Below are 12,176 nucleotides of genomic sequence, written 5' to 3' on the forward strand. Positions count from 1 at the left end.
ACATTTAGATGGAACTGAGGTAAATAACGCATAAACACGTGGCGGAAGCGGAGTGCGCGGTTCCTTGTCGAGCTGGCGGTCGTGCCATCTGCACAAAAGATCTTGAATAGAAGTCAGGGGAGCGGTTGGGATGGCCTGACGCTCGCGGCTTGTTCCAATAGCCAGGATTTCCAACCACGAGTTTATGCCACCGTAACGGCTTGTTAACGCGGCACATTTCTTTGTGATAGAGGGGTGCTGAGCGGCATGTGCTTGCCAATAGAGTAGAATCACCATCGTGGTGGGAGAACAGTCACAACCAGGAGCCCCAAATTCCGCTCGTGCTACAACGCCCTCTATAGGTAATTTTGCTGTGCTCTAGAATGAAATTGAAATAGTTCGATCGCCACACTCTTATAGCGACCCGGGTGTCCCCTCAACTTTTGGAGTCATAAGTATTTACGAGGAGGCCCTCTGGTGCCCCCCTGCATACAGTTTTTATTAAAATTTTGTTTTCTTGTTGACTGCCATAATATAAATTTGTAGCCACACGTCCGTAATAACTTGTGTATTTGCATCCAGTTACTTTGCTTCAGATTTTTTTCTTTGTTTTTATTAAATTTGTGATATTCAAATATTTGCATTGATGTAGAACGTTTGATTTGATTTCATTCAAAGTTAGGCAAGTTTTTTTTATAGCTGAGCACTGAGAGGTCTTCAACCGGCACAATTTAATCGCAGCTTTTTTTTTTTGTAAGTGGAGGAATAAACGTTTTGTGTTCTCTATATATTTTGTGTTTTATTTAGCGGTACTTTTCCAACCGTGGGGTCCACCAATTCCAATTTTTTCGATTTTTTCGCGGGCTTTTAAAATTTCGTTGACATATCAATTTAAGGCGGGATGTTTGGGTTATCACATTTTCTTGTGTATTTTGTGAACTGATAGAAGCTAAAGATAAAAACAAAGGTTAGATAAAAACATTAAAACGTTTCATTAATGTGAGTTTATTCCAATTAATCAGTTGGACAAGTACTAACAATAACTTCCAGTTCTGCCATGTGGGTATGAATTTCTATAAGTTTATCGTTAACGATACTATTTTTCACACATCCAACATATGGTAACTAGGTAACAATTCCCTTGGCTCTAGCTATCTTTAAGTTTCAATGCCCTCCTAAGAACAAGGAACTGCTTAATCGATTGACGTTGAACAGCGGTCTCCCAAAATCCATCGAGTAAAAACATTATCCACAGCCAACACTATCACATTTATATATAATGCGACGAAATTCCGGTGTGCCAATCCGATAACGTGTGGTGGCGGCGTACCTGGGTGCCAAGCCTTGGTCCGACTAGTGTCGGTGATATAAAAACACGTCTGGCCGACCTAAGCTTATGCGGCGACCTTCACGCCGCCGAGGGTGGCGCCTTCTCTTCTTCTCTCCAGGGGAGGGAGCGCCGGGGTTGCTCTCAAGCCGGAGACACCGGATCTCAGGTGGTGATAACCTTAATGTGCCTACTTGTGATTTCGACTATATTAAGTAGGTAATTTATGCATTTTTGTCGGTAGTCTCCGGTGTATTTGGTGTGACCAGATATCGCCGGGGTTTAAAGAATTTGTAGCGTTACCTCTCTGCCTTGTGTCGCTTTTAGGTTGCCGGGAGAGCTTTTCCGAAAATTACCTAACATTTTTATGAAAAGTATTTTAGGTGGGGTTTGGGAGGTTTCCGAACTGAAACTGTTTGGAAGATGTCATATAAGCTCACAACTCAGTGTAAAATTATAATATAATAAGGATATGTAATCGTGTTGAGTTTTCAGTCTTTATTAAAACGATCTTCGGAACTTAACTCTTATACTGAGCCAGTTTTGCCAAAATGAAGTTGTCGATGTATTTTGAAACCTGGGTGTAGAGTGTGTATTGTTGACTATCACAACCCTCTACAGAAGTAGGTGACGTGGGAGAAATACTAACGATTCCAGTAACATAATATCTACCATCATGTTTAAATACCAACCCTCCCCCACTATCGCCTTTGCACGCTGACGTTCCTGAAATAATAATAAAAATATATCAACAGCTTCAGCAAATAGTCAAGAAAGTACCTTTGTCTATGTATCCCGCACAAATTTTGTCCGACGTGAGAAATATTTCGTAGTCTTCAGGCAAGTTGGATCCACAATCCGATATAGAAACTGAAGGAACTTTTAGTTCTTTTAAAACTTCCGAAGGTGCTGTGTTTTCTGCAGTGAAACCCCATCCAGTCACCTAGGTAATAGATACCAATAATATTAATTAATTTTAATATAAAATTTTCACGCTTACGTAACCGTAGGTGCTGTGTTTCACATCGTACATATGACCGCTGTCTAAACACACAGGTTGGATTCTTCGTGAAAGAGTAAATGTTTTTTTGGACACTAATATACCGATATCTCCTAGAAAATTTTGAGTAGCACCCTTGTATTCATTGACGGTAAACATGGCATGCAACTAAAAAAAAATCGCTTAAGAAACAATTAAAGTTAATAAATAGAGACATACATCTGAGAATTGTGCTTCGTTGGAATCCCGACTGTCGTCAAAGCGTCTGTAATACTTTCCAACCGCTATGATATAATTTTCTTTGGAAAGTAGACGTCCTTTTACATCCGCTATACAATGCGCCGCTGAAATTTTGGAAAACCGATAGAAGGAAGAAGTACTTTCAACTCTGCTTACCAGTAAGAACAACTTTTTGGCTTAAGAGAGACCCTCCGCATATAAGATTTCTGTCCCCTTTGTTATACAGGGCCACTTGCCATGGGTAATCCCCTTTAGTTACATTCGTTCCGTTAAGAATGAGCGTAGTTGGTTCAACGGTTTTTTGACCACACACTGGTAATACAATAAATCACATTTAAACTCTACTATTGGGTACGATTTTCAAATTTTATGTATAAATTAATTAAGATTGGAACCTGACCTGGTACACAGTGAGGTTCGGGTTGATCCCACTCTCCACCTTGGCAAATGTGTACAGGTTTTGTTCTCAGTCCAAGATCTTCGTAAAATGGAGCACACTTAAACTTCGCAAGAGTACCTTCAATAGCATCCGTGCAATTCTCCGTTTCTTTTTGTTTGTACATGCATGTTACATGTATAGTTGAGGAGCTTACTCTAGGTTTACACACTTCTGCAAAGATATCATATATATTAAAATAAATTTTGAGTTGTTATAATTACTCAAACAACGCCTGATATCCGAAGACCATTTACCATTGTCACAAAACACAGCCTTTTGACCATCTAACTTGTATCTGTTTTGACATTCCACACTTAACGTCGTACCTGGATCTACTGACATTCCTGGTGAATATCTAGCAGAGTTTGCTGATACAATCGTCCATTTGCCAAACTCTGGATACTGTGGTAAAACGCAACTACCCCTAAAACGAAGCCATTTATACATGTTTTAAGAAGTGGCCCTCGTACTTGACTTCTGAGGATGGTACCGGAGTAACTGGGGCTGGTGTCGCTGGAGGTGTGTCACAAATATGGGGATCTTCATCCGAACCGTCGAAACAGTCAACAACTCCATTACACTCAGCATTGGTCTTAGCACAAGCTCCATACTTGCACTTGTAAGCGAATCCCGGACACTTTATGTCCACACAGGCAGCTTCTGTTTCGTCCGACTGGTCATCACATTCCGCTCTACCGTCGCATGTATTGTCTTGATTGATGCACTGACCTGAGTCACATTTAAACTCGCCCTTTCTGAGAGGTTGTTTTAGCTGAAGATATTTTTAGGTATTGATCATACTTACTTGCAGCCTGGAGTGTTTTCATCGGTTTTTGTGCAATTAGGTGTATTTTCATCGGAACCATCCCGGCAGTCTGATTTACCGTCACATTCTAAGTTTTTGTCGATGCAGGCGCCGTATTTACAAGTGAACAGGAAGTCAGGACACCTGTATTGGTTTGGTGAGAATGGTATGAAGTACTGGTAGTACGAACTTACACTATTCTGCGACAAGCATTGCTTTCGTCGCTAGCGTCATTGCAGTCGACGGTACCATCGCACTCTTTGTCTTCGTCGATGCATTCACCAGATTTACAGGCGAAATTTGATCTAAGTCATTTAAACGTATTAGAGTGGATGTAATATAGTTACGATTTAAGTGTGTTTTGCGACGGCTGCCGGATACAGGAAAGTGCCTATTATTTTAATGTATCATTCTGTGTAATCGTTTGGTGTTACATAATTTTGTCTTAAGGCAGTTCCGACTTTATTTGTATTTTGAAAACAGTTCAATGAACTACACATTTATAAGTTCTATCACACGCGAAAGTACCTATTGTCAGTATCCAGGAGCGATGAGTGTTAGACTTTTCGGCCTCCTCTGTGCGGGTTTTTATAATCTCATAGCCATTTAACTAGATTAAAGTAGATAAGGACCAAACTTTTCTGGCATGATTGCAGAAAATTTTGAATTCGAAACGAGGGATATTTTAAACCATATACTAGATTGATTTTTTCGACACAAATGAGTTTGTATTTAACAAATTTATTACGGTGGATTTTAAATGAGAAGTAATATTTTTGTGTGTAGGCACTCGAATAAACTCACGAATATATTGACTATTTAAAAATGGCACAATGACGAAATATCTTCCCCGTTATTTTCGTTTTATGATAATTGTTAAACTCTATAAAGTGGTGCTACTAACATCCACGCGCCTCCTGCGTCTTTAAATATGAAATATATTTAAAGCAGATATCTACCGGGAAAAATATACACATTCCAGTATATGCTTAACTTCGACTGTTTATGTTTATACTTCGACCGAATTAGACTTTTAACACGTTCAGATTACAAGCATCAGCGGTTGAAAGAAAATGAAATTTGGTTCATTTTGTGTCCTCAACGCAGAGGAAAGGACACAAAACAATCTTAAAATACGTATGTTCATGATTTCACAGCATTCGGTTTTTGCAATGTCAAATTTAAATTATAAAATATTGTTATCCAGTGTTGATTATTATTTTTCCAAAAATCTGGATACTAAGGGTAAAAAGTCAACACGGATTCATAAATCACACATGCAGGATTATGTTATTTTATAAAATTTAAAGAACATTTGGCCTTAAATGAACAAATTTTGATTAACGATTTATCATCGTTATAACGTTAAAACATTTGGAATATTTCAGTGCATTCGCTTTGGCTATTTTAAAGTTAAATTGTAAGATACAATTTTGATTTTTTTCACAAAAATCTCGATGGATAGGGGAAAAATTCAACACGAATTCTACATTAAACATACTTGGAGTACGTATTTCTATAAAATTTAAGGAACATTTGTTCTGCACAATTATAAAATGACGTCATCATTTTTTAGAGGCCATAAACGAAAAAATTTTGAATAACGATTTACCTTGCTTACGATAATCTTAAAAAGCTTATAAGTTTTCAAAGCATTCGGTTTTACAATTTCAAAGTTAAATTGATATGCCTTTTTAAAAATAAAATCCCGCCCACCCGCCCTGATCTCAGTTGTGACGAATTTTTCACTAAAACATGTTTCAAGTATTATCATATTGTTGAAAATAGACCATTTTGGGAAAAAGGAGACTCCCCTACTATGTCAACAAGAACAAAACATCTTTTATAAAAAAAATACATGGTAATTTCTGGTATAGAAATACGGATTTTGCAATTAGGCCCCGCCCCCTTGATTCACGACTAATAAAAAAATCGTCACAATTGAGATAGGGTGGGTGGGCGGGGCTTAGATTTTGCCTTTTTTTTCTTAATATGCGCAGTCTTTTTATCACAACGAGAAACGTAAAACATGTTTAAAATGACATTATATTTTGTAGGGAAATATGAATTTTGCCTTTCGGACCGACAACGAATGAAAAATTCATCACAATTGACATAGGGCGGGTGGGTGGGGCTTATCTTTTGGCCTTCTTTTAGCTTTCTGTGAACAACACGATTACTTAAGAACATGTTTCACATAGTAATTTCTCGTAGAAAAATAAGGATTTTGCTATTAAGCTCCGCCCCCCTTGCTCACGACGAACAAAGAAAAATCGTCACAACTGAGGCAGGGCGGGTGTGTGGGGCTTATCATTTGTCTTTTTTTTCTTAATGTCTAAGATCCTCTTCACAACATGAGACTGAAAGCATGTTTAAAATGGTAAATTTTATACCTCACACTACTCTACAAATTTACCATATTAAACATGTTTTCAGTTTCTCGTCGTGAATAGAAAACTACTTATATATTAAGAAAAAAAGGCAAAATACAAAACCCGCCCACCCGCCCTCATCTCAATTGTGATGACTTTTTTATTCGTCGTGAGCCAATTGCCAAATATTATTATTTCTCTACAAGAAATGTGAAACATGTTTTTAAAAATCATGTTGTTGAAAGAAAATTATGTCTTAAGAAAAAAAAAAGTTAAAAACAATATGAAATTTTAATATATAAAAATCAAATTTGAACACGAATAGAAGCGGAGTGACAAAAACTGTATGATAATTAATGTGTAAGATTCATCGGTAGACTTTTGATATACTTACGTTTCACCCCACATTTTGTTTTTTAATTTATTATAGGATGCTTTATCTTTTTTCTTTTTTAAGAAAACAGGCCAATTTTGACGTTGGTGGTTTTTCTTATTTTTTTGTAAAAATTTCAAAGCCAGCGGTTTCTATAAAAATCCGTTGGAATCATGATCAAAATCTTTAGAAATCCACAACTTTTTTAAAATAACCTTAAAAATGGGGTGAAATGTTAAAAAATGCTTTAAAAAAATTTGACGACAAAGATATACTCTTTTTGATTTATAAAAAAGCAATAAAAAACGCCAAGGGAAAATTGCCCTGCTTGCTTAAAAAAAGAAATCAATAGTTCCTTAAAAATAGGTGAAAAAACCGGTAAACAAATTGCTTAAATAGATGAAAAAAAAAGTGGGATAAAATGTGCCATTTTACTTTCTACTGATTTCAATTTAGAAATTTCATCTAAAACGTCTGATAATCTAGTGTTTAAACCCGAGTAATTCAGACGAGAATTGGATTTGAATTCTAAAGTGATGAACAAAAAAAATTGGTTAGCGATTTACCTCATTTACGATAACCTTAAATCGTTTGTAAAATTTCAGAGCATTCGGTTTTGCAGTTTCAAAGTTAAATTGCAAAATGTTGCGACCTTGATTTTTTCTCCAAAAATATGTATGTCTAGGATAAAAACTTAACAGGAGTTCATAAACCACATATACAAGAGTATCTTATTTTATAAAATTTAAATAATATTTACTAGTGTAAATTTTGGAGATAACGTCAACAAATTTTTAGTCGGGATGATGAGCCAAATTTTGATTAGCGTTTTACCATCTACAGGCTATTTGTAATCCCCACATAAAATTTGACAACTGGTTCAGTAGTTTCGAAAATTATCTGTTTAATAAAAATCCGGACAGACGGCATACAGACAGACGGAAGCGGGAGATCGATTGTTTCGTACTGAATTTGGCAATTCAACACTGTACCAAACCCTTTGTTGTCAAATTTTATGTGTGTTCGAAATATGGTGCAGATGGTAAAACTCCAACCAAAATTTAACTAAACCTGCTCCCACAATTTTTTTAAAATTGTAGACTTGCTTATACACGGTGATTCAAAAAAATTAATGAATGAGGCGATATGTTTTTATTTGCCTATCCTATTTTCTCGAAAATTTGATAGTTGATGGTATTACACTGCACCTATTCAAATTGATATACGTGTCTTTGCTAAAATGTAGATGACGTCATAAAAAAATTAATATGGAAAAACTCACTAGAAATATATACACATTGTGATACTTCCTTCCCGGTACTTTAACAATCCATACATACATTAATTTTAGCTCATAGGGATCATCATAAAAAAAACTTCTCAAAGTTAAGTTTTATAATTTTTGGAAGCTTTATTTGTCCAACTGTATTTTAAGAAAAGGCAGTTCTATCGAAATAACCAATTTTTTTAACGTTTATTTTCTTCATCATCAACTTCATATTAATGCTTTGTAGCACATTAGTTCTTTTCCAAATATCTGATAATATTTCGCAGTAGCTTCGGCAACACGCTGTATATATCATCTCATACTCATCGCTGATGGGTACTGTCAATACTTTTGCGTGCGTTAGATAGTACGTATGAAAAAAAAACTTTGTAATAAATTATCTCAATTATTTTTAGGTTTCATTTAAATTTTTGTATTTTTTAAATTTAATTTGTTTTAGCGTTCGAAAAAAACAGGTCTAGCTGTGTTATTTTTTTAGAAACGGCACTGTGTGTTTGACGTCACACACAATGCTGTAAATCGTTTTAAATATGTTTCGATTTGATTAATTAATTACTTAATATTTAACGTCCATTTGTTTTTGTCAACCACATTCAACTTTTTTTAATGACACGCTAGACTCTAGGTATACATTTTTTATAAGAGCTGCTTAAATTTTAAGAAACATTGGTGCTTTAAAATATTTAAGTATAACACATCAAAAAATAAAAAAAAAATAGGGTATCATTAAAAAAAATTTGAATGTCACAGTCAGGAACAAGTATGAACGTTGGGAGCAGTGCGGTCAGAGACCTCTAACGGCATTGAAATAAAACAAGTTAGTGAGTCAGCTTAAGTGAAAAATGTACTTACTCTGTACAATTTCCCCGACTGGCTTGCCGACGTACCCTTGTATTGTTCCTGTTAGGAGAAAAATCGCGACCATCAACTACTTGGATGACTGCAAAACGTTAATTTCCTGATGAAGATTATTTTTAATCCTCGAAAATTCATGTAAAGGTTAATAAGGGGATAGTGACCTCGAAACATTGTTATTTATTTCTACTTACCAACAAAACCCAAACAAATCACCTGTAATAACGTTCTTGCATTGCACATTTTTTAATTAAAGTATCTATTTGCTGCGTAGTAACTTATATCTTTTTGATCGATTTCATTAACCCATCACTATTTTTTATTAATTTTGACTCTAAAATTGACAGAGGAAAGAGGTCGCATGAGTTTATCGTTGTAAACACAACTCTTGATAGTGTTTTCTGCTCTTTGTGACATGTTACAAATAACTGGAATTCCCATTACTTGGGTGGACTGCTCGGAATCTTTCGTGGTTTTGGAAGTTTAGAGAATATTTGAACTATTTTTTTTAGCATCAGTTATTATATTAAGCGGTAATGAGGCCAATATTAATTTTATGTTGTTAAGTAACTAGTCCGCCAAGAATTTTTTGGTTTTACTTCTCGAACGTAAACTAAGGAAGTATTGTAAACTGGCACCTCGGAACAAACTTCAGACTAACCCAAATGTCATAAGTTTCACAGAAAGCGATTTCTGGCTAAAACTTTTGTCTTTTCATAAATATTCCACAGGTATTTACACCGAAAAATAGCTTTGCTTTTGTTTGGTGTTACTTCAAATGGCATCTTCTGATTTCAATTATTTCAACATTTGTAACCAACTAAAAGATATTACGGCTAGATTTTCCAGAGCGTTTGCTTTTCCCCGTGAGCAACAGACACGATAATCAAAAATTTGAATGACTGTTCGTGCGCATTTGGCATGTTTGCTTAGCATCCCCGTCATGGAAAGAACGTGTTGCGAGATGGGATGAAAAATCAATACGCGAAGATGTAGGTTGTAGCTTGAACAGATGAGCAGTTGTGTGCGATTTTAGTAAAATGCTTAAAATTAGAAGTAGTGAAAGTGCTTTAGGTAATTGCATCAAATGAATATGTTAAGTACAAATCACAATATATTATTTAAAGCGACAATTCTTGCATTATGCGTAATATCCTTCGTGCACATATTTTTGTTTCCGTTGTACGACATGGACGCCGGTCGGAATCCGTCGAAGACCTTCATGGACTTCGAGCAGTCTCTTTGCACCACCAACATCAAGCACAAGAAGTCCACGAAACGGGCCAATTGCCCCCAATACGGCATCGTGACCATCATGCAGGGCGGCCGGCTGGGCAACCAAATGTGGGAGTACGCTTCTGTGTGGGCTCTCGCTAGAAGGACGGGGTTGGAACCATACGTGCCAAGATGTATTCGTCTCAAGCTGGACCAAGTTTTCGAGTCTTTAACGGGTAATTTATTTGTGTGAAAGTTGCTTCCAGCAACACGTTTTATTTCTGCCAGGTTTTTTATGTGGAAGAGTTGACACGTTTTTTTTTTTGGCAGTACCAACTTTCGAAGAGATTTCGCACTGTCCCGTCGAGATCAGCCGCTTCGTCAAATCCTTAGACGCTTGGAACTATACAAACCAAAATATAATTTTGCCTCGTTACTCTATTCAAACCGAACTTGTAATCACATGGGTCCAAGATATCGTTCAAGAATTTTCTATCAAAAAAAAGCTATTAGATAAGAGCCAACAAATCCTACACTTAGCCTCGAAAAACAGGACCAACTGCGTGTTCGTCGGCGTCCACGTTCGACGCACCGACTACATCGGCTACCTAATGCGGAAGCACGCCGTGAGTCCGGCGAACGCGACCTTCTTCAGGATGGCGATGCGGCACTTCGAGGCGAAGCACGCGGACGTCGTCTTCGTGGTGGTCAGCGATGATCCTTTGTGGTGCAAGCGGAAGTTCGCGCGGAAGAAGAACGTCTTCATCACCAGCAAGAACCATCGGAACTCCCCTGCCTTAGACCTAGCAATACTGGCCTCCTGCAACCACTCGATCTTCGACTACGGCACTTTCGGCGAATGGGGCGCCATCCTGTCCGGGGGAGAGACCATTTACTACAACCTCACGCACCATTCCTCGGAACGATTAGGCCACCTTCTGCACAACTGGCATACAATATGAGAGTCCCTTCTGACGATGTTCACTTGGCCTAATTTTTGCCTAACTGCTTCGATTTTGCTTTCGTTCGAACGAGGACAATTCATTTCGACTGACTAAATCAAATGTGACACATTTATTTTTCTAGTCTTCGTTTTTGTACAGTACAAAGGAGAGAGCCATCTCTTTATATCTACACGTCATGTTCAATAGGCCATAGGTAATGACGTAGCAGTGTGACTTAGAGTTAGATAACACAAACGACTGATCATTCGAATAATGGCATGAACAAGCTAACGCGTTTTGGGCCAGTTATCGACGACTGCAAAAGCTGCTACTTTTAGTTGTGTAACGTTCTATTCATGGCTGTTGTTGTACTTGTGCCAATATTGGAATGTTCTTCTATGACGCTAGGGTATTATACATAAGTATATAAAATATAATTTATATTATACGATACACTTTTTGCAACTGTGATCTTTTTTCTATTGTTTATGATGATCTATGTGCCAAAATTGTAAAACTGTATTGTGACCTGACAGTATATATTTATCTGTAAAGTGTATAAATCTATCTTTGTAAAATCTTGAATGTTTCTGTGATACTTGTATGTTAAATACACATATATACAATCATAAAGTATTAAATACTAAATGTAGGTAAATTGTCTTTATTTACAAGTAATTATTTCTCTACTGTTAATATTATTAATGAATGTAATAAAATAAAACAAATATACACAACATTGTACATGTCTTTCACTTGTATTCAATACACTATAGTGACCCGATTTGAAAAATTAAATTTCGCGCTGAGAAAAAAGACGTCACAAAAACGTACTTGAAAAATTTTCAATAACTTAGGCAATCACCTATATTTATATCTACAGTTCTGAATATTTTACATAAGCTTAGATTTTGCACAGTTGTTGACTTCTGATTTGAGATTTATAATATTTAATTCATTTGTGGCATTTAATAAACTAATCTTAAACATCGATCCACTTTGAAAAAGACCTTAAAAATTGTCATAAGTTAAATTAATATCATTGTGGATTCGAAAACAGGAGGGTTTTAGTATTTTCTTACGATTTAATAATTTCTTACAACTTGAATTTGTTGTTTTCCGAGACCACCTTAATTTGATTTTGATAGTATTGAATACGTGTCTGTTGTGTTCATTTCATACGTACTTTGTTGGGCATTATTTGGTCTATTATGTGATTTTTGTAAACTGATTTTGAATTACATAATCATTTCCTTCGTTGTAATTATAATATTCAGTGCGCTGTGGTAACCCAAACATCCCGCCTTAAATTGACTTGTGCAAAAAATTTGAAAAGCCC

General features: G+C 36.2%; 2 protein-coding genes across 2 annotated transcripts; one reads left to right on the forward strand and one right to left on the reverse strand.

Moving 5' to 3' along the window:
- Positions 1-968: 968 nt before the first annotated feature.
- LOC135127074 (modular serine protease-like) lies at positions 969-9,078 on the reverse strand. The gene is made up of 12 exons (XM_064053389.1): positions 8,873-9,078; positions 8,676-8,763; positions 3,985-4,095; positions 3,791-3,934; positions 3,456-3,740; positions 3,207-3,409; positions 2,947-3,156; positions 2,703-2,858; positions 2,526-2,650; positions 2,307-2,474; positions 2,087-2,249; positions 969-2,032 (listed from the first exon to the last, which is right to left on the reverse strand). Exons 1-12 carry the CDS (start codon positions 8,919-8,921, stop codon positions 1,827-1,829), a joined length of 1,908 nt encoding a protein of 635 aa, XP_063909459.1. The 5' UTR covers positions 8,922-9,078; the 3' UTR covers positions 969-1,826.
- Positions 9,079-9,537: 459 nt separating this feature from the next.
- Positions 9,538-11,147, forward strand: LOC135126536 (galactoside 2-alpha-L-fucosyltransferase SEC1-like). The gene is made up of 2 exons (XM_064052561.1): positions 9,538-10,129; positions 10,224-11,147. Exons 1-2 carry the CDS (start codon positions 9,766-9,768, stop codon positions 10,853-10,855), a joined length of 996 nt encoding a protein of 331 aa, XP_063908631.1. The 5' UTR covers positions 9,538-9,765; the 3' UTR covers positions 10,856-11,147.
- Positions 11,148-12,176: the final 1,029 nt, after the last annotated feature.

This window comes from Zophobas morio, unplaced genomic scaffold, assembly GCF_036711695.1.
Source record: "Zophobas morio isolate AGI-343-1 ecotype UQ-CSIRO unplaced genomic scaffold, CSIRO_AGI_Zmor_V1 ptg000011l, whole genome shotgun sequence".
Classification (NCBI taxonomy): Eukaryota; Metazoa; Arthropoda; class Insecta; order Coleoptera; family Tenebrionidae; genus Zophobas; species Zophobas morio.